The sequence below is a fragment of the Etheostoma spectabile genome, chromosome 7 (genome assembly GCF_008692095.1).
Source record: "Etheostoma spectabile isolate EspeVRDwgs_2016 chromosome 7, UIUC_Espe_1.0, whole genome shotgun sequence".
In the NCBI taxonomy this organism is placed as follows: Eukaryota; Metazoa; Chordata; class Actinopteri; order Perciformes; family Percidae; genus Etheostoma; species Etheostoma spectabile.
The window spans coordinates 10,989,942-11,013,018 of record NC_045739.1 but is presented as its reverse complement, the minus strand read 5'-3'; the positions used below and the strand labels follow the sequence as shown (position 1 = coordinate 11,013,018).

At 39.0% G+C, this 23,077-nt stretch overlaps 1 protein-coding gene across 2 annotated transcripts in view; it reads left to right on the top strand.

The window, feature by feature from the left end:
* Positions 1–22,769, top strand: part of stat6 (signal transducer and activator of transcription 6, interleukin-4 induced) — a 23,988-nt gene extending 1,219 nt beyond the window's left edge. Inside the window, exons 2-21 of one of the 2 annotated variants that reach the window (XM_032520001.1) lie at positions 10,923–11,068; positions 11,333–11,477; positions 13,494–13,574; positions 13,863–14,046; positions 14,801–14,901; positions 16,157–16,305; positions 16,617–16,733; positions 16,954–17,121; positions 17,836–17,923; positions 18,004–18,126; positions 18,324–18,416; positions 19,027–19,230; positions 19,311–19,405; positions 19,501–19,634; positions 20,635–20,784; positions 20,885–20,945; positions 21,047–21,127; positions 21,967–22,056; positions 22,285–22,386; positions 22,474–22,769. In XM_032520001.1, the coding sequence (XP_032375892.1) occupies positions 10,935–11,068; positions 11,333–11,477; positions 13,494–13,574; positions 13,863–14,046; positions 14,801–14,901; positions 16,157–16,305; positions 16,617–16,733; positions 16,954–17,121; positions 17,836–17,923; positions 18,004–18,126; positions 18,324–18,416; positions 19,027–19,230; positions 19,311–19,405; positions 19,501–19,634; positions 20,635–20,784; positions 20,885–20,945; positions 21,047–21,127; positions 21,967–22,056; positions 22,285–22,386; positions 22,474–22,531 (2,358 nt within the window). In that variant the 5' untranslated portion in view covers positions 10,923–10,934 and the 3' untranslated portion in view covers positions 22,532–22,769. The remainder of the gene's footprint in view (positions 1–10,922; positions 11,069–11,332; positions 11,478–13,493; positions 13,575–13,862; positions 14,047–14,800; positions 14,902–16,156; positions 16,306–16,616; positions 16,734–16,953; positions 17,122–17,835; positions 17,924–18,003; positions 18,127–18,323; positions 18,417–19,026; positions 19,231–19,310; positions 19,406–19,500; positions 19,635–20,634; positions 20,785–20,884; positions 20,946–21,046; positions 21,128–21,966; positions 22,057–22,284; positions 22,387–22,473) is intronic. The other variant, XM_032520002.1, reaches the window with a different exon arrangement.
* The last annotated feature ends 308 nt before the right edge of the window (positions 22,770–23,077 follow it).

Here is a 23,077-nt window from a genome sequence, read left to right as displayed (position 1 = left end):
CACACACACACACACACACACACACACACACACACACACAATGAAAATGAGATTAAATAGTTTGATTGGTATGAACCTACAAACGGCCGATGTTTCAATTTGGTAAAGTATATATTCAGAAATTGTGCAACCCTTTCAGGCTAGCTTTTGCATGTACAGTACACACATTTTCTTTACTGCTAAGAGGACACTTTTTGTGATCTTACCCACCATTTAGGAAAATTCAGCTTCACTTATCTGATAAAGGACATTTGGGCAGTTGACTTGTAAGCTGTGGTCTGTTAAAGGTCTGTAAACGTGCTTTCTGTAAGGAAGGGAAGCAGATTACAGTGTCTGTTGGCAACCAGGTTTCAAACACTCGTTTAGGTTTTGAAGCATATTGTTGGCAGTAGAGATGAGAAGGACTGCTGGAACCAAATAACAATTAGGCTTGTGTTATGTTTCTGAATTGTATTTATTAGGAATTACAGTAACATGACGTTGTGTGCTTTTCCTTTGTTACCTTAAAACAGTTTTACAAAAGTCTACACAGAGTGTTTTTCACAATTCAAAAACCCATATTCTATTACAGTAACCAGTGGGGCACCATTCCTCACCTCCATTAGGTGCTTTGGTTTGAGTAACTGCTCACTTGAACAGCTTCTGTCAGACTTAGATGCCAGCAGTCCTTCTCCCGCTGCCATTTTGCTCAAAGGTCAGCAATAAATCTGCCTTTTGCTTTAAATCACAATAAATAAATTAGGCTGCAACTAATGACTATGATGAATCTATTAATTTAATAATGGTCTATAAAATGTCAGAAAATAGTGAAACATTTTGTGGTGAAGTTCTGACATTTTTTGTTTTGTTAAACCCACAGGTGTTCACTGTTTGTATTCATTATCATATAAGACAAAGAAAAGCAGTACATCCTCTCATTTGAGAACCTGGACTTAAAGAACTGTTGGCATTGTTGCTTACAAATGATTTGAACAATTAATCGATTATCAAAATTTAACATTCTTTGTCTTATGTGACAGTAAAATTTAAATATTTAGCTTTTGTCACCTTTTTGCTATTTTGGGCGTTGTCCTCTATTTTCTGATATTTTATAGAACAAATGATTGATTGACATTGACATTAGTCAATCTTGAAAATAATCATTAATTGCTGCCGGGTTATTGATGATTGTCAACAAAGAGAGGTTTCTTTCTTCCCTGTATCACGTGACAGGCAGTGTGAGGGTGGGCTGGTAGAAAGTGAAGGTATTGGAAAAGGCGTGAATTGTATTACTTCCCTTTAAATATAGGATTTTATTGTTTATCCTTTATATTTGTAGTCATATCATGGGACTTTCGTTAAGAATTCAAAATAATCTCACAACAATTGTAAAATTCACCCACATTGATTTCTGAGAATGACAGTGGAAAAAGACCAGTATTGGTTTGACTCCTCATTATGTGTTGACATTAACTAAATCAACCTGACATGGGATTTTCCAGATAGTAACGTTTCTCTTTTTATTACTCAATTAAAGTCCTCAGAAACAAATATGTGGTTTTGGGCTTTACAAATGAAACTGACTTGATTTTATCTCTATTGATCTTGATTTTTGTCTATTTGCCACATCTGGATACAAGAAGGTTTTCACTCACCGTTGTGTAGTGATCCTACACCTGCCATACTCTAAAATAGGGGTGGGTCATGTCTTTTTATTCTTTTTTGAGGGTAGGGGTCACCCAGTGTTTTTTTAGTCTAGGAGGGAGGGTCACCCAACTTTTGTATTCATGAAAACAGCAAAATTTCAACGTGGCTTGTTCATTTAAAATGAAACATTGCAGTTGGTGCCAAGTGGAGTGAGCACTGATTGCGGTTACATGTCAGTTAAACATCTCATCTCCAATCCTATCTGTATTTATGAGAAGTGGGACGCTGTCCTGAGTTGAAAGATAGCCTAGGCTACTTTGCGGCTTCACTATCGAGTTATAGCCGTGTGTGTTCGTGTTTGCTGCTGTCCTCTCCTTAAGGTTCTGAAATGCAAACATTTTTTGACTAGCCTACTTTTTTTTTTAAAGGGGGTGCGCCCGTACAAGCACCCACGGAGGGAAACATAAATCAGCGCCTATGATAGAGAAAGACTGACAGATTTAATATACATATTATGATTTATTTACAAGACTGTCAAAGGCAGGTGGGTATCTTTCTGCCCTGTCAGACTCTCTCCCTCTCCTCTGCCTGCTTTTTGGATGGTGTGTGTGAGTGACAGCGCGGTCAGTGAGCTTGCGCCTGCAAATCCTTGTGGAGCTTTATAACTTCGAAAAACCACACGTTCCAGTTAATCTTATAATGGATATGTGTGTTGTATGTTAATTGAACAAACAATCGGGAAAATAAACGCCTCTTGTCCGTGTGTCTGCTGATAGAGCTCCAGCTCACAGCGGGTTCTGGGAAGTTGGACAGGATTGATTGACACTGATTGGGCGGGCATTGTAGTGGACATGGACAGAACTTGTTATTACCCAGTGTGCTTTTTTGATTGGTCACAATGTTGTATTGTTGTATTTCATGTGAATACTAGTTAACTGTAGGAGCAACATAGTATTTGAAGTAATGCAGCAATGCAGGAAGTGTACATTTAGTTTCCATGCTTAGTGTGTTTCCACAACAATGTTAGTGAGTAAATCTACTAAAATGGCCACCATAATAACGTAATGTGATGTGTAAGATGAGAAAGCAGAGGTGGAATCTTGTACGTCAAGGTTGTATATAAACAATGGCCATCTTTACATCTTTACCGAGTGTTAACCAGTACAGAAGGTATTGTTACGTTGTTGGGGAGGGTCATGCATTATTGCCCAATCATTTACAAGGGTTCATATAAAAACGTATTTTTTAGAGTAGGGTAGGTAAAGTCTTTTTCAACTAAAGGACCCAAAACTTTTCCGGTAGCCCCTTATATAAAAAATGAACAGCCCCTATATCTTTTTAAAATTCTCTTTTTGTTTGGATTTACCAAAGCAGTGTGCAACTAATGTAGTCACTGTAACAGACGTAGATAAAAAAGTACAGATGAAAACAAAAAAACACATGAAGCTATCAAAAGGCCCTTGACCCAATCAAACTCTCCTTATCTGCCGCTAAATTCAAATAACATTTCAAGTAACAATTTGCTTATTTTAGAAATAATTGTAGAAACAGACAGGAAGCATGGGGAGAGGAATGACGTCATGTGATTCCCTCCAGGGATGTTTCTGGCACGATATTCACTGTACACCCACGGAGATGTATTCATTTACTTGCATGTTGAGACTCAACAAATAGCTTTGTACACAACAGAGACTTGACGACCTGGTGGTTTATATTTAACACATTTGAAATGTCTCAATGTATAAAAAATATTGTAAAATCTGCCTTTTGAAATTGTTGAGCACTAAATGTGTGAAATCTTAGTACATTATATAGTGTAGCTTCATTGGAGAAATATCTAGTAAATGTGTCAAGTCAAGTACATTTTTTTAAATTTTATTTATACAGCCCAAAATCACATCTGTCCATCTTACAAAACCCTCTGTACTCAGACTCTCGTTTCGGAAAAAGGAACAACCAGCTACCCCAACTGAAGGGGTAGTTTGAAGGCACAAATACTCACACTGGTCATCAACTAACATTACAAGGACGTATTGAACACAATGTGACTTTAAGCAAACAAGAAAGCAAGTATAGCTATCTAAACAGTGGCTAGAGCAGAGAACTCAAGTGCTCTTAGCTTAAACTGTGGCCAAAACAGGCCCTTGATTATTTTTAAACAGCCAGAAATATGCCCTGTACCTTTGCCAGTGCTTGTCTGTTGATGCCAGCACTGACTGGGTTGAAACTGTCCAACTTAGTAGTTATAAAGCAGCTTTACAGAAGAGCTGACCCAACATGAACTCAAGTAGCTCTAAGAGAGAATGATGGCTGAAAGAGCATGACGGGGCTTATAGTGTGTTTACTCTTTTAAAATCTCACAACTGAAAATTCACCCTGATACTTTTCTTTGTGAAACCGGTCAACATTCCAGTTTGTGGAATTTCCCCTTGTACTGTGGTTGTTTGTAATTGAAGCCTTTCTGCGTGGGTGACGTTACACAACCAGTTTAAACATAGCTTTCACTTTCTTAGTTGTATTGGGCAGTATTTTGTCCAGAGTTTAACTTTATATCCCATCAATAGAGTCAAAACTGAGAAGGACTAAACTGCTATGAAACCAAGCCATCAACTTAGACATTACATTTGTCAGTCATTTCTGGCTTTTTTTGGGACAAAGCAGCAAAGTGAAAGAGCAACTTGTCGATATTATCTGTTATACTGTATATAGCCCTGGTTAAATTTGAACTTTTTAGGCTTATTTAAGCACATTAAATTGAAAATTTTTGTACAGATTTAAAAACAAACATATTTAATTATCATCAAACTATGATCATACAAGAGTCACGTGGTGTAGGTCCTGGCCCTACTTTGTCAAATAGTAGTTTTACATGGTTCCAACTTCAATATTTTACCACTTTGTGCTTGTTAGAGTTAATTAAACTAGAATGGCAAACAAGAACAGAATCCAGTGTGCCATTGCAGAGGCATTGCTGGAGAAACAGAAAAGCTACCGAAACAGAAAAGCTACCGCAAACCACGTTTTGCTCAGATCCAGTCTCAGATTCAACAGGTGGGGATCGACAACGACAAGAAGCTAACAGCTATCCATGCTCAAATAGCATCTCTGACTGCAAGCCTTGGCTCTATCAGATCGGATGTGAGCAACCTAAAAACAACCGTGGAAAGCAACAAAGGTATTTTTGACAGCCATGGCCACGCTTTTCAGGAGCTGGAGGTGAAGCTAGCGGTTATGGAGGACAGAAACCGTAGATGCAACATCCCCATTTGTTGCGCTGAAAGAGGGCCTAGAAGGTGCTAATGCTATCCAGTATTTCTTGCGGCTCCTGCCTTAGTGGTTTCCAAATCTAGCAGAGATAGAGATTATGAGAGCCCACTGAATTGAAACAGTCATAGCCCAAAGAAGACCACCACTACTTTCACACGTTGATTTTCACACTACCAGGCAGGTGATCCCACAGGCTGCGCGTAAATCTCCGCTCGTCATTAAGGGCCGAAAAATTTGCTTCTTCCCGGATTACAGCAACTTCACAATCAAGCGGCAGCAAGCCTTCTGTCAAACCATGGATTCAGCACAAGTCAAGGGTGTGGATTTATTTCCTGCTTTATCTGAAGCTTTAACTGAAGCTCAGACACGGCGCCCAGTATGGGGCGTTCGCCTCCGCCGAAGGTGCTGAGGACTATGTGAACTGGGCTGCGCCCTGTCCTCCTGTTGCATTGGGGAGAGCTAACACTTTGGATTCTAACACGGAGGGGGCATGGAGGAGGATCGGGACTGAAGCAGCTGCCTAATAAACATGGACCATTGGTTTGTCTTTTTCTCTTGACGTGTATTGGTTTTATTGCATTGTTGTCTGATATGATTACACAGACTGTGTTTCTGAATGCTATGTCAACCTAGCTTAATATGACATCACCTCCATAGGTTAGCTTGGCCACTGCGAGGCTAGAGTTTAATTTCCAAGGTGCTATTTTGTGCTTTTTGTTTCTGTTGACAAAAAATGTGTTAATTTGATGTGAATTAAGTGTGGAACCAGTTGATGTTGCAACCAGATATTTATGGGCTAGTGTACCATTTTTGCTGCCCCGTATCCAATCTTGATCACAGACCTACTTTGAATGTTAGCCTCTCTGCCTATGTTTCCCCCCTTCTCTCCCTTCTGTATCACTGTCTCGTCTGTTGTTGTTCTGTGTTTTACAGGTTTTGTGTATTGAGGGACTTAACTTTGGATGCACTGTTGTTTGGATTTAGCGAAGTGAAAGGCAGTAGCAATAATCACATGTACTTTCATTTAGAACGCGGCTTTTTCGACAATGGGTGAGCTTACATTTTTAGTTTGGAATTGTGGCGGACTGAATGTTCGTCATAAACGAGCCAGCACTCTGGGCTTGCTAAGAAAGAGAATGCCGGCTATTTAGCCAATAGATTCTGTCATACAATTGCATCCTCCTCAGCAAGCTTAAAAACAAAAGGCGAGGCCGTTGTTGTCAAACGGAATCTCCCACTTAAAGTGTCCTCTTGGTTAGATGATACAGGCAGGATTGCGATTTCCACAACTGGTACATTGGTGCCAGAAAAATTGCATTTGTGTCAGCTTATGTGCCAAATGTTTTTAAAGGCAATTTCTATAATATGCTCACTAATCAAATGCAACGTGCGATTAGATGGCGTTTCAATACTTCTTTACTGAAAAATTAATCCTATATTATTCAGTTTATTGCAGATATTCCCGCTATTAAATCTTCAGATGGTAATATTAGAATTGACCCTGTCAAAATAAATAAATCCTTTCAGACATTTTATTCCAATCTGTATGAATGTGAGATTGCCTTGAATTAATCCCACTGTGTGTGAGGTGGTTGAATCAGCTTAACTTGCCTCAGTTATAAGCAGAGGAATCTGCTAGCTTGGACAAATTGATTACTATTGAAGAACTGAGATGGCAGCAAAGAATATGCAAAAAGGAAAATCATGATGTTAGACGCCTTCTCCACATTGTTGATGCAGCGGAGGACACTGAGCGGCTATTTTTATGGTCAGTCTTAGAGGTGATGGACCTTGGTGAAACTTTCATTGGCATGATTAAAGCTTTGTATTCTAATCCCTCAGGCCGAGTCTTAACCAGACGCACCTCCTCCTCTTTATTTCCAGTTTCTAGATCCTTCCGCCAACGTTGTCCCTTGAGTTCTGCACTTTTTGTCATTTCTTTAGAGCCGCTGGCTCAAGCCATCTGCCAATCTATAGTGTCACCAATATGCAGTCGTAATACACTGCATCACCTGTCACTATTTAAAACCCTTCTTAATCTCTTCCTCCCCTTCTATCATTATGCAAGGTGTATGGAAGCTTATCAGGTTTTAAAATTAACTGGTCAAAGCCTGCACTACATCATTTAAATGATTCTTCCCACAATTCAACCATCTCTGCCGACATCCCCAGTTTAAATATTTAGGCATTGAGGTTTTCCCCTGCTTATACCAGATTATTAAGCAAAAGTGTTCTGTTGCTTTGAACAGCGTTTTGAAGGATATGGAAAAGTGGATGGGTCTCCCCATGTCGATTCAAGCCCGTATATCTATGGTTAAAATTAATATGTTTTACCCAGGATTAGTTTTGTGAGTTCTATGCTTCCTCTCTCCCCTCCTGCCGGCTACTGGTGTAAATTACAATTAGTGGTGTCTAAATTTATCTGGAAAGTCAAGGAACTTAAGATGTCTACTCTATATATAAGGAGAGAGGATGGTGGCCTTTCAGTTCCCAACTTTAAACATTATTTCTGGGCCTTTGTGTTAAGACCCCTCCTCACTTGGTTTAGTCCAGATGTGTCTGCTTGCTGGCATACCTTAGAAACTGCTATGACAGAGTCACTCCACCCTTGGTCACTCCATGACATTCTTTTTGCCAATGTTTCTAACTAACAGTGCCAGTAATGCTTTGGCCCCATTATCTCTCACCTTATCAAAACTTGGAGATTAGCTCAAACACACCCATATAGCTTGTAACTGGCACACCTTTTCCCCATTATTCAATAATACTGCCCTCCTGATTGGTGGGAGGGAGATAACAGCTCCACAATGGGAACAAAGGGGAGTTCATCGTCTAAAAGACATTTTTGGCGAGGTTGGCTTGTTACCCTTGATTGGTCCCCTGTCTCTGACTTATAAAATGCATTCAATCTACCATGCTCCTCTTTTTTCTTTTACCTTCAGTTAAGGTTGGCACTCAAGGCATACAGTGTTCCCTGGCAGAGGCCTTTGCCCATCCAACCTATTCGGAAGTTATTTACTGTGCAGCCTAAAAACCTGGGATGGTATCTAGGCTTTATCATCTCTTGGTGATATCTGGCTGCTCTGCCCTTCCTATTAAGAGGATCTGGGTAAGCGATTGCCCAGGCCTGAGTGTTAATCTTGACTGGCATGATGTATGGTCTAACATTCCAGAACTATCTTGCAATCGAGAGCATCAGCAGAGTCACTACAATTTCAGTCATAGGACATACCTCATACTTGTGAAAATGCACCACATGAAAATAATTAACAGCCCTTTAGGCACTTTCTGCCCAATAAAAGCTCAAGGTACATAAATTCACATGTTCTGGGAGTGTTCTCCTGTTGGTCAGTTCTGGAACAATATTGCATCCAAAATGTCCGCTTAGTTTAATGTTACTGTGCCTGTTGCTGTCAATGTTTTGATTCTGAATGACTTGTCAGACTTTCAGTGTTCTCAAGCTCAAAACGTACTGTGTTTGCTGGACTTACAGCTGCTAAGTGGATGATCGCAACCTGAAGCCACCTAATGATTTATCTGTTCGTACATGGATCCTTTTTTTTTTGTGGATGTTGTATACATGGAAGTATCTGTGGCTCGCATTAATGGAGCCCAAGGACAGACTTCGGAAAGTTGGCTCAGTGTTGCTGAGTCTTTGAAATCTATGCAGTAAATTTGTGTTAGTCTTTACTTCTCTTTGCTTCTGTTTGCATGTGTGATTGGTCCCCTGTCTTGTGTTTGTCTCTGTGTGTGTCTGTTTATGTATGTGTTTTTGTATGTCTGTTTCTGCATGTATTATTAGTAAGCTGTGGACGTCACTCACTTTCTGCTGTGTTTTTTGTGTTTCCCCCCTCCAGTCTTTTCTCTCTGTATGTTTTGGCCCTGGGACATGTTTTCATGCTCCAGTGTTTTGCCTGTGGTTTGTTTGTGATTTTTCTTTATTTGTAAAATGAAAATAAAAAAAACATTTGATCAAAACTATGATCATACAATAAAGGCAGAACTCTCTGTGAGTCACTCACTCCAAAATAATCCACAAACATGTCCGAAAGCCTCCATTAGTCCACTTGTCAGTTGTCTGTAATTAGATTATATGTCTGTAATGATGACAGTAGGATAGTTGACTGTGTTATCTAAACTGTTAAAGTCAGTCAAACTTGTGAAGTGTCGGAAGGCACCTGTGTTTTTCATCAGATAATGATGAGATATATCAGATAAAATCTTATGGAAAATCAGTTTGACTAAAATCACAGAATTATTGGTTTTGGCAACATTAGATTTACTAAAATGTTAAACATAATAAAATAAGATAGCTAAATAAAAAAATAGCTGACAAAATTCATGGGTTTTCATTGACTAAAACTGAGAAGTTTTTAGCTGTCAATGTTGGTATTGGCCATCCTGGTCCTACCAGACTCTTATACATATCATCTGTACAAAGATTCTGGCCACCATCTATTGACAAGTATTAACTTCCTTGAAGGTGGGTACTATGTTGAAGTTTAAAACTATCGGATCTGCCCAGAACCACTCTGGATCTGCTAAAACCAATCTCTAACGTCTGGTCATGACGTTGGCTTAGCATCGCTAGCACCTCTGTTCGCTGATTAGACCGGTAAAGACTTGACTGGAGAAAAGCCAAGAATATACTGCAAACCCAGACGTAGCAGTGAAGGAAAAGGAAAATTGGTTCCCTATGTTTCTTGTCTTTATGGTAAGCTAACCCTTTCCTGGCTCTAGCTTCATATGCATCATAAAGACATGAGAGTGGTGTCAATCTTCTCATCTAACTCTCAGCAAGAAAACAAAGAAGCATATTTCCCAAGTTGTTGTACTGTTACTTTTAGGGGGAGGGATTTGTTCTCCCAACAGTATTCTCTTTACTGCTCAAATTCTTAGAGCTCCCTCCAAGAGCAAATGTGATTGTAAGTAATAATAATAATGTAATTATAACCATTTACTATAAATAGTCAATCCTTGACATGTCTCTGGCCGAGCTTGAAATTATTCAAAGACAAATAGCTGTTATTCTAAGTTGGCTGTTAACTTATTATGAAGAAATAAATGTGAATGTTTGTGGTAGCTAAGTAACAGCCTTTATGTTGGATGACAAGAACTGTCTGACACTTTGCTTGTTCATTAAAAGACTATAACACACTGCACTCTTTCAGTGTGACACAGCACTTGCACAATAGATATGACTAACTATAAGGGTTTTCTTGTTTATTAAATTAGCTCTCTTCTCATCTTTCAAAGGTATAGTGTTTAGATTGAAGATACTTTATGATATAAAACGTGTTGTGTTATAAAGTCAACACAAACATAGCTCAGATCAGGAATGAAACAAGAAACCACTTTTAACTTACAAAAATACAGTCAGACGGCAGAGAGATATCCAAGCTTTCAGAGACAGTTTGAGTTTGTCAGTTTTTACACTATAAGGGTCACCCTACATGTGGGAAGCTTATACAGGTCACATGATAGACTAGCTTGTGGCCAGCAACATCTTTAGGACATCTATCTCTGTTTCTTTACAGCTGTTTTCCAGACTTTTGTTTGATCTGGATGCAGTAGTTTTGATCTTTTTTTTTCTTTCTTTCTTATCATCAACAAATCCTGAGGAAACACCAAAACCAATGTTGTCTGTGTATCCAAGGCCTGATATGCTATGTGGGTAGCTACAGCATGAGATGCTCCTGCTGGCAGGATAATTGGATTATTGAGGTTGAAAAAACTAAACTGTATATTTATTAGCCATTTTTCAAAGATTTACATCTTCGGGAGGAAGGAAGTTGCTAGGGCCTATTGCAGTCAGGGTTGGGAAGTGGGAAAGTAAAGAGACAGACTTATGCATTTTTGGTTTTGGTCTTTTTGTGGGATTTGTTGATCATAAGAGAAGCTCCTATAAGAGGCCGTAATCTTTAACACCAGTGTGGTGCTTGTTTAAGAAGATTTCCTGTTTGTTTCCACTGTAAATTTAAACTGTATTACAACTCATACATATTGTCATTTTACCCTGACTTGTGTAGCACTGCTTGATCATGGCCCAATGGATACACATGTCCCAGATGATACAGTGCCTGTCTGATGACACCTTAAACAACCTCTATCCCCCATCCGCCTTCCCCATTGAAGTCAGACATTTTTTAGCTGAATGGATTGAGAGCCAAAGATGGTATGACACAAACACATGTGCACACATATACTTTACCTAGACACGCATAAATGTTCACACAAACAGTTACATAAACATGCTATAATAATAATAATAATAATAATAATAATAATAATAATTTAATAATAATAATATCATGTTTTTTGCATATTGTGTCTTTGTTCTGTGGCCTTGTATGTGTGGGCCTATATACATGTGTGCATGTTTGCACGCACATACTGTATATGCATGGGCATGTGTATATTTGTGTGTGTATGTTTACAGGGATGACTTTGTGCTGGAAAAGGTGGAGCAGCAGAGCAAGGCTCAAACTCTGTTGGACCAGACTATCAGCATGCTGCAATCGATTGCTCAGCAGAACGCCAATGTGGTGGACAGGATGAAGCTGATGAATATCAGTAGAAACATGGTAGGTGAACTGGGTAACGTCTGTCCCAGAATAGTATTTAGGTTCCACCCTGGATCCCTACAAAGGTTTTAATAGGACAGTGTCACTCTTCCTGGTGTTTGCAGTTTAGGTCAAATGCAATTTCCTCAAGCCATTAAGTAAATTGTAATGCTAAGATGCTGCCAGTGATCGCGGTACGTTTGAGTGACTGAGACCGCTAAAACCATAGACAGGAAGATGGTGTTTTTATCTGAAGGAATTTATCATGTCTCTCATTAGTAATGTAAGGAGTTTGTGGGGCTGCCCACAACCTTCAACTACTTTAAGTAAAAATGAAAGCCTACATACACTCTACTGACCACAAGATACCAAGAAAAGACTGTCTTTTAGAAATTCATAATAACCGCACAAGCTTCTTTAAATATGTTTGTTGCCAGTAGAAATGTATGTTCATGACATTAACTGAATAAACCACTGCATACTAGTGGCTACAAGGTGGTATTAAGGACTGTTTTTCTTTATTATCAGACCATTCATTTATAACTTTTGAATTCTTACTACTCGACTATACAAAATTAGATTAAAGCTTCTACAGTAGAGGCCTATCTGACAGCGCTACAGCTAAATTCAAGGAATATATTCCAACAGCAATTAACTCAATGTTGTGCCTTAATATAACAGGACTCATGTTAACTTTAGTCACTCACAAATTGAAAATTTTGAAGAGGGTGCTACGGCCTCGCTACAGACAACTTTAGACTCTGTTGCTCCTCTAAAAAAGGAAACCAGCATTTTGGTATAACTCCCAAACTTGCAAACTAAAAAAGACCTTGCGCCCTAAACACCTCCGAACCTCATTATCTAAAAATAAAGCTACTCTGGATGATATTGCTCTGGCCTCCAACACTACTGTCAGAAATCTAGGAGTTATTTGATCGGGATATATCCTTTAATGCCCACTTAAAACAAACCTCAAGCACAGCCTTTTTTACCTTTGTAACATTGCCAGAATTAGGCACATCCTGTCTCAAAACAATGGTGAAAAATGTGTCCAAGCATTTGCTACTTCCAGGCTGGACTACTGTAATTCCTTACTATCAGGTTGCACAAATAAGTCCCTTAAGACGCTCCAGCAGATCCAGAATGCTGCAGCTTGTGTTCTGACAAGAAAAAGAAAAGAGATCATATTTCTCCTGTATTAGCTTCTCTGCATTGGCGTCCTGTAAAATCCAGGATTTAATTTAAAATCCTTCTCCTGACCCACAAAGCTCTAAATGGTCAAGCACCATCATATCTTAAAGAGCTCATTGGACCTTATTATCCCACTAGAGCACTGCGCTCCCAGAATGCAGAGTTACTTCCTAGAGAGAGAGAGGGAGCCAGTGCCTCCGTGCCTTGCTATGCCGTACACTTTGCTTTGCCCTGCAGTGCCCTGCTACGCCCCGCTACGTCCTGCTACACCCTTCTACGTCCTGCTATGCCCTGCAGTGCCTTGCAACAATCTGCGACGGCCCGCACTGCCCTGCTTTACCCTGTAACACTCTGCTACGTCCTGCTACACCCTGCATTGCCCTGCAACATCCTGCTATGCCCTGCTTTACCCTGTAACACTCTGCTACGTCCTGCTACACCCTGCATTGCCCTGCAACATCCTGCTATGCCCTGCTTTACCCTGTAATGCCCTGCAGTGCCCTGCTACCCCATGAAGGACTACAACTACTATTTCTAGTAATAGTTCCATTATCTTTATTGTGACTATTGTTGCCACTGTTCAACACCCCCAACCAGCACTGACATTGCCTACCCAGAGCCTGGGTCTTTCTGAGGTTTCTCCCTAAAAGGAAGTTTTTTCTCCACTGTCACACTAAATTCTTGCTCTTGGGGAATTATTGTTTTTTTTAATTATAGAGTGTGGTCTAGACCTACAATCTGTAAAGTGTCTTGAGATAACTTGTTATAATTTGATACTATAAATAAAATTGAATTGAACTGAATTACATTTTTTAATATTTGATAAGACATGTGCTTGATTCACAGGCCATGTTTCAGCAGCAGCCTCTACAGTTTGGAGTGCTGGTCAGGGAGATCCTCACAAAGGAAAGGGTTCTTCTCAGCACGGTAAGGTCTCCTAAATACTATCTGTTTATTTTAACCAGATCCCTTACCCAAATAAGCTGTACGAAATTTTTTTTATATATATATATATATATATATATATATATATCAGGCCTTTGGAGGGTGTAAATTTATTTGGTTGTACTACAGGGAGATAGATAAAGTAAATCTGTTTTCAAGGTAATTTCCACTATTAATAGCAGCAACAGGTAATGTGTAAAACAGTTCTGACCCCATCACCAAAACTGTATTTTTGTATTAACTGTATTAAGTGCTGTTCCATGTCTGTAGCGTACTCCGGTACCCAACCCTCCACAGTACCCACAGTACCCGAATAGAGAGTCCTCGTTCCCTAACATGCAAGATGTAGACCACCTGGTTCTAAAGGTGCTGGAGGTCCAGGACATCCGACAAAAGATGCACCAGCTACAAGAAGAGCTCAACTGGGAGAGGCAGAACTATGAGGGATTGCAAGGTGACAGACACAGACACATATGAACTACACATATTTAGTTCATATCTAAAATACTATGAACAGCCACACAGTAGTACTAAGTGCCAATAACCTTCAATTACTCGTAGAAACTTAAATTGGAAAAAGGTTATTTTAGTTCCTCTTTTACAAGATTAATTAATGGTTTCATGTTAATGTCTCTAAATGACATGACTGTTAGGTAACATGTATAAGATAATGTAAACGGTGATGGGCTACTATAAATTAAAAGTTGATTTATTGTCATTGTACAATGCAGGGTTGCACTGCAAAATACAGTTGTGCTGTAGTCCTTTATGCTACACAAGTATTTTGTGTCCTTTTTTTCTGTCTTGCCTTGGCCTGGCTCGTGTGTCTGGCATGTGGACATGTTGCTCAATATAACTTGTTTTGTCTCAGGATTTCATGAGAGGGCTTTATTTCCTTTATCTTGGAATTGTCACTGTCAATTTTAATTAATGTAATATTGTCCTTGTGGTGTTATTAATGAAAATGTTTTATGAATATCTGGCAAGGCTTACTGTATTTTGTGTGTTCCCTCACATCACCCATCCTGACAAATAAATGACTCAAATTATTTTTGCTTTCTTATCAAAACAATGACCAATATTTGGTCATTGTTTTGTCAATATTTGTTATCAGGCGTTAAGAAAAGTTGCCTTTCATAATTTTTTTGTCTGGATGTTAATTTGTTTTTGTTTGGACTTAACATATGATGTTATTTATGTTTGTACAGGACCGATTCAACAGAATGGATTGGATCCCGCAAAATCTGAAATCCAAAAACTCCAGAATCACATCCAGCAGCTGGAGTACAATGTGAAAGCAATGGCCACGGTGAGCTTGGCAATAGATTCACCTTTTTGTGCCAGCATAACTGGCACCCTAGAGGGTTGTTTACTCTATTTAATATATAGATTTCTGAAAAAATTAAAGCACATTATAAAAACACTATTTTTTAAAGTTGTTATAAGGCCATGCTGTTCCTGCTGTTTAATTATACTTTTAGTCTGACCAGTGCATTGATTGTTCCAAAAATGCCTGTTTGGAACGGGCAGATTTCTTGGCCTTAGAGTTGAAAATCTCCACCTTAAAGTCCATTGTCCTGAGTGATAATGCTTCTCTTTTTAATTTAACTTAACATTTGAAAGAAAAACTTGCGCTCTGCGGTCACATGCGGTTTTAGATGGCCTATGCAAATGTGTTTTTTGTAATTAGTTCTTTTTTAATAAAACTCAACCTGTAACACAGTTACAGTTATGTGTCCACTTTTTCATGTAGCAGTCACACATCATGGTAGCCCGCAGAACGGCCAGAGATATGTACGCAACTAATCAGCGTGCTGGAGATCCCCAACCTGTAAACACGTTACAGCACGGTTCAATCAGTCACGGCTCGTCTGGCCACTCATCTAGAGATTTAGTGTGTCCCCTAGTTTATCATTTGCATGTAGGGTAGACAGCAAGAGGTTTTGGCAGATGATCAGTTTTGGCATGATACCTGTAGCCGGTGAACAGCAATCAATTAGCCTTTAGGGATTCAGCAACTCCCCGCCCCTGCTGCTTTACTGCACATGTGGGGGTACACAAGCACAGAGATATCTCGATTTTTAGATAGATGTTACTCATCACAGTAAAGTAGATGCTCATTAAGTATGTCTCTTGGCTATTTTACTTATAAATAAATAGTTATTATTATGAGATCACCCTAAACTAGTACTGAAACAGTTGGTTAGTTAATCAACCAGTTGATCGACAGAAGACATGTAAAATAGTTAATTGTTTTCTGTAAATAATCAAATGGAAATGGCGAATATGTATAGTTTCTGAAAATAGAATCTGCAACTTTTCTTTATCTAATCTAAAAAACTTTTTTTTACGTCCAGACAAACGGATTAACAACCTCTGGGAATTTCAGAAGTTTCAATTTTATACATTTGATTGACTAAACATTAAACAATTGATAGATAAATAATGTGGTCTTTGGTGTGTATGGAGGTAGGTAATATTTCTGTTTGTTTGCATGATGTTTATTTATCCATGTGTTTGCCCATGTGTGTCAGTGTAATGTGTTTGGATGCTGATTGTTTTAGAAGCGTTTCCAGCTGCTCAAGGAGTGTGTGGACTGTCTGGACCAGTGTCAGACCCGACTGATGAGCAGGTTAAAGGTGTGGAGGTGGGAGCAACACAAGGCCGCCATCGGACAACCTTTTGACGACAACCTCAACCCCCTGCAGACCTGGTGAGGTGCACCACACCTGTTTCCGTTTTGATTGATTGCATCTGTATTGCACTGCTGTTGATCAGATTTCTGTGGGAGTCATTGGCAATAAGGCTGGAAGGAATTCAGTAACCAGTCTCATAATTCTTTGTTTAAACATTTAAATAACAATAATAATAATAATAATAATAATAATAATAATAATAATACTTAAGTCATATTCTTTGGTAAACACATGATATTTTATGGAATGATAAATTATTACGTAAGCATTCATGTTTCACTGGCCTACTTTCTTTCTTGCTACCTCACTATCTTTAAATATCTGTTAGGTGTGAGCAGCTGCTTGGCGTGAATGGGAAGCTGAGACAGGAGTTGATGCTGATAGGGGAACCGTTCCCAGAGCTCCAGGAAAGGCTGGGGCAACTTCTGCAGGTTTTGATTCAAAGGTAGCAAAGTTACATTGTTTTCTTTTCTATATATTTCTTTCTTTCTTTTTGAATTGGAAAGCTGTGAAATAAAGTGAATGCATTTAAATCAAACCTTTTCCAGTGCAACTCTGTTCTTTTCCTCTGCTCACAAATAGAAACATAAATAAATGACTAACTTTCAAACATTTTTTTAAACAAGAAGCATTTTCCTCACATATGTAACTGATGTCTCCTTCAGCTCTCTTGTAGTAGATAAGCAGCCCCCTCAGGTCATTAAGACTCAGTCAAAGTTCTCGACAACAGTGCGATATCTTCTGGGGGAAAAAGTTGCTCCCGGGAAGCCTGTGGTGCTGAAGGCGCAAATCATAAATGAGCTGCAGGCCAGGAGCCTGGGCAGTGTACCAGGGTGAGTCCCACTGTATACACAGCACAACATGGAGGACTGCACACTGTCTGGGAGGAGGAGAGCAATGGTGGACATTACTGATTGGTTTTCATGGCGGCCTTTTTTTAGCCCCTGTAGTTACCCTTTTTAGATGTGTTCTGTTAATTATTTTTTGTTTTTTTTTAAATTGAAGGAGGAAACCCAAAACATAAAAACGGAAATAGGTAGATATAGATAGATAGAAACCTTTTAAGATATACACTTGATTTGGTCATTGTTAATTATGCCGTTAGCTAGGTGCAAGTGGAACTTCTACTATTATCTATTATTATAACTATTATTTAATTTAGGAGTAATATTTCAATGTGCAATGACCTAAAGAGTCTGCTATTTAATAATAAAGGATCATAGTTGGTTTTGGTTGTCAAAAGGTAACTTTTTAATGGGGAGGTTTTTGTTTTAGCAAGATTTATTTAAAATAAATGGCTAAAACTCAGTGCCCTGTGTCTATAATAGAACATTTCTGTTATGTATATTGGATCCCTTGAAATGTATTTGTAAATTTGTTATACTGTGGGTAATGTATAATCCTGCTTGTTGTTTAGTGTCATAGAAGCCCAAATTCTCAAATAAATCAATTCAAATAAACACTTAAAAAGGGTTCCATTAAAGTACTAACTATACAACTTATAAAAGACAAAAAATGACATTTAACTACTGTTTTGTTACCTGCAGTGATAGTGTTGGGGAACTGATCAACAATACAGCAATCCTAGAACACAACACAGCCAGCAAGAGCACATGTGCCACATTCAGGAACATGGTAAGTGCTGCATTAGATTTCTCAGCATATATTAAATTATATTTTAGTCTTGTTAACACATTTTTATTTTGGTGAAACAGTCCATCAAGAGGATCAAGCGAGCAGACAGAAAGGGATCCGAGTCTGTTACCGAGGAGAAATTTGCTCTTCTGTTCTCTACAGAGATTACCATCACAGGCTGTGACACTCCCTATAGGATACAGGTTTGGCCCTGTCCATTGTTCTGCCTGTTCTTTAACTGCCTGTTGCATCCTGTTGCTTGACTGCATGATTTTGGCTTCATGATAACAGTTTTTTTTCCTGTATCACATTGCAAGTTTTGCTAAATGGCTACAGCAGTGATACACTAAGCTGACAACTATGTAGTCATATAACTTAAAAATTATGTCATTGATTATAGATGATCTCACTTCCGGTGGTCGTCATTGTCCACGGTAGTCAAGACAACAATGCTCTGGCCACCATCATATGGGACTGTGCTTTTTCTGAACCAGTAAGTGTCAAATGGTTAATTTCTCTGCCATTGCTATGTTATGTTTGTTCACTTTTTAGGCTCTGTTATCTGTGATACAGTTTGACAAGTTATACTTTTTTCTCTGCTGTGAAAAAGGCTTGTTGAGTTTTCCATAAAGGCAATATTATAGGAGAATCATCACTGCGCAAGATAAAATCTATTATTGTATCCCTAATGCTAATATAAAATATTATTATCAACTGAAAATCTGAGTTTGCACAAAACCTCTTCAGCACTTAAGACTCATAATAGTCAAACATCACTACCCACAAACATCCTCTGCTTTATTTCATTAGACAGAATATTATATGCAGCTTTACCAGTTTACTATGTTGAGTTGGAAATGAGCCACAGACAATCTCTTTGGGCCTGAACGGGCTTCCTGTTTGTTGCTCACTTTGCTTTGTCAATCAAAGCGTTGAGTGGAAATAGTGTGATGTGGTCTGTGTTTTTTAAATGCCTAACCACTCAAACAAAATAGACAAAGTCTACACACTTGTCATCTACTCTTCTTTCACTCTTCCCCTGACATTTTTATAAATGAATATCAGTGTTCTTGTCGTGTCAGCCTCTTTGTTGTTGTCATCAGGATAGAGTGCCATTCATGGTGCCCGAGCGTGTGCCCTGGGGGATGATGTACAACACTCTCAACAGTAAATTCACTTCTGAGGTCCAGACACATCACAATCTGGACCACTACAACCAGCACTTCTTGGCCCAGAAGATATTTGACAAGCCTGACTTTGCCGACGACTTCAGCAACATGATGGTTTCCTGGGCCCAGTTTAATAAGGTACCCACAGAAGTTTGTACTCTTGAGCAGATGTACACACGCTGACACTCAAATCTTACAGTGCAGTTTCAATTCTACAGGAGGTTCTCCCGGGTCGACCGTTCACTTTCTGGCAGTGGTTTGAGGGAGTGATGGAGCTGACCAAGAAGTACCTGAAGACCTACTGGAGCGAAGGGTGAGGAGACTCCCTTGCTATTTCAATATTAAATATTAGCAACCAGCCACAGTCTGTTTTTGACAACTATTGTTTGCAATGTTTTGTTCCACTAGGCTTATATTTGGTTTCATTGGGAAGCAGCATCTACACCTGATTCTCAAAGACAGGCCCAACGGAACATTCTTGCTTCGCTTTAGTGACTCTGAGATCGGCGGCATCACCATTGCATATGTGTCCGCTTCTGAGAGTAAGTGTTGGTGTGGCCCTCAGTTTGAGTTTGATTGTTTTTACCCTCAAATTCTTTCATTTCCAGTTTAGACTATGATGCTGTTAAGGTACACCCAGTAAATTCAGTGTTTCATGGTGATGATGGCAGTCATCCATAGATCTTTTACATTTGTTATTTTCATGTGGAGGAATATGAGGACTTAATATCGAATTATCTGAATTAGTGACATTTGACTCTTTAACACCTTCCCCCATTTTGTGGTTGGTCCTCCTGAATAATAAAAAAAATTGTTTCTGAAATTCTTTTGTGATCCCTTGCAATACGTTTTGCGTTCCCTCTGATCCACTAACAGAAAGTTGTGACCATGCACAGCGCAAGTGTGTTGCACCCTCAGGTAGGTCTGCTCAGCTGCAATTCATTCGACGTTCCACTTCTGGGATGGCTCTGGTGCCGCAGGAAATTCTGCCAGATGCATGTATTTTTGCCGATGTCCGTTTCCTACTACTTTCTTTGTGTTGGAATTTAAAAATCCAGTGGATTTATGAGGACTATAGTTAACTGCTTCTCAGATCTCTGCAGGGTAAAAAAAAAGTTTTCTCTGACACAAAAACTTTTTAACTTATATGATCAACCAAAACAACTTCCTTCCTGAGGCTATTTTGCAGTGGCTCCGTGCAGAGTTTAGCGCCACCCATGACGATTGTGATTGGTTTAAAGAAATGCCAATAAACCAGAGCACGTTTTTCTCCTATTCCTGAATTCTGCGTGGACTAGCCACCCCCTTGCCAGACCCTCCGCCGCGGTGAGGAGGGTCTGGCAAAGTGAGACTAATGAAAAACAAATTGAGCTAGCTCTCTCACCGACTGCTACCAGATGGTTGTCATGATTATGGCTGTGACACCTTAGTTTATAATGGGTGTAACACTAACTTCATGCAGGTTTGTGTGTATGTAGTGAATTTACATGGTTGTGCTGGCTGAGCTTGCACTGACACATAAAACATTTTGTTTTCCTCTAGATGGGGGACAGAAAATCCAGAACATCCAGCCCTTCACCAAGAGAGATCTTGAGATCCGTAGCCTTGGTGACCGGATCCGGGACATCAACCACATAACATACCTGTATCCTGAATTTCCTAAACATGAAGTTTTCAAAAAATTCTACTCAGGTATTGGTCGTCATGTGAGATTTATGTTCTTACTGTAAGCTCAGATGAGAAACAACTAACAGATGGATTTCTTTTTTTTACTCCTATTTGTTCAAAACAGAACCTCAAGCATCACCCATTGGGGGCTATATCCCTGTGTCTCTCCATACTAAAGTCGGCACGTAAGGGACTATTTTACAAATTCAGTTGTAATTTGATGTACTTGAAGTATAATCATTTTAAGGGAACTTATTAGTGTATTGGTGTGTGCGTGCGTGTGCAGGGAAGCTGGCTCAGCCTCACCCCCGGCTCCCAGTATGACACCCGTCTCTGAAAGCCCTCGGAGTACTAGTGGCTTCTCCGGGTAAGTGTCACGTTTCGCTCTTTCACTTTATTTCCACACCACCAACTCACTTCTGTTAATATAGGAGACACTTAAATTATTTGTCTATATAAAAATGTCCAAGTCCTACTTATAAAAAGTATACCAAGGTATTTGTTATTATTAAAAGTAAAAGCCTTTTTTCTTAATCACACGTAATGCTCCATACTTTCCTACAATTTTTCCTGAAGCAACCTCAAGGTTACATAATATATTCCATATACAGACATGCAATTACATAAAGGTAAGGACTTAACTTGAAAATAAGCTGGCTGGCTAACACTGGCGCATTTACAGAAATGTTGATTAATCTGGATTGTCCTAATAAATAAATCTTAAATTTTGAATCTTAAATATTGTGTTTGGTCACATCATGTATTAAGTTTTGTTCCAGTGTCTCACTAAAGCTATATAACACTTTTATTTAGTGGAATATTCCAATCCAAGTTTACATATTTTGAACTGCACCTATTTTATCTAATGACTTGCACCTGCTTCCTTTCATTCTATAGCATGAAATACGTGATATCTTAGTAAACTTTGAAATCTTGACCTAGATTATAAATTTAGTTCTGGTTTGAACTTTATTTAAGGTTAAGTTGCAAGAGTTGTTGGTACACTTGGGCTATGGGCTGTGTCACATTGTGTACTTGCCTTACATTTCTCATAAAATAGAAACAACCTGAGCAGATCAAAGGTAACTCAAATTTCTTCTTATTTGCAGCACAGCAAAATTACGTTTAAAGTAAACAGCATGTCAAGTCAAGTGTATTTTATATAGCGCCAAATCACCACAGAAGTTATCTCATGACAATTTACAGAGACCCAACATTCCCCAATGAGCAAGCACTAGCAACGGCTGCAAGGAGAAACTTCTCTTTTACGGGAAGAAACCTTGAACCGAGCTTTAGGTGGTCACCCATTTGCATTTACCGGTTGGGTTGAGTCAAGTCAAATGTACTTGAATACGGCTGCCTAAAAAAGTATGATGCATTTTATTGTTGATATTTCAGCTGTTTTAACATAATACCAAAGTGATAGGGGCCTCCGATTTGTAATTTGTGTCAGCTTCTCACTCAAAAACGTGCCAATTGTGAGTCCTTTAATCAAGTGACAGAGGTTCCTGCTGTTTCTTTCAGGCATCAGTTCCCGCAGCCATTCAGCCCGCAGGAGTCTATCAATAAAGACATAATGGAAGAAGAATTTAGACCAAATTCTTCTGGTGGCTTTACTGAACACATGTAAGTTTTTATTTTGTCTGTGCATTAATTTAATTTCCATTTTGTTTTAACACAGTGTTGAGAGGTCATTATGTGTCTGTCTTCTAGTTCCCCGGATAATATGGATCTAGATTTAGAGACCATTCTCCAGACTCTTGATCAATAGGAGGATGTTCCATCAAAGTTGTTCTTGGAGTGCAAAGCAACCATCAGGGGCCACTTTCCTTCACTTTCTTGATCCATCTACAGATTCATCTACTTCAGAGTAAAAAAAATGAGATTTTTCTGGGACTCAACATGTTGAGTTGGTGCTACGTGAAAGCGGGAAATCATTTGAAGGACAAAGTCAAACTGAGAACAAACAAAAAGAACGAGAAGTGATGCCATCGCTGTGCATCACCTTTTTCACACCTGGTGGTAGGTGTGTTGATGTTGTTCATCGCCACTCAGTGGACAGTCAACCACCAAAGATTATTTTTTAAGGTAATGTTGTCTTCTGTCCATGTTTTTCTTTAGCCATGATGAGGCAAGCATGTTAGAATAGTATTTCCCTATTGTATAAAACCCTTCATTATAATGCATTAGCCTCAGCTATAGTATATTATACACCCAATCTTACAGTTACACTCAGTATGGCTGGTAAAGATTTAGCCAATGTTTATGAAACTATGCGTTTTGTGGCATAGTGAGGATTAGGAACATGAAAGGAACA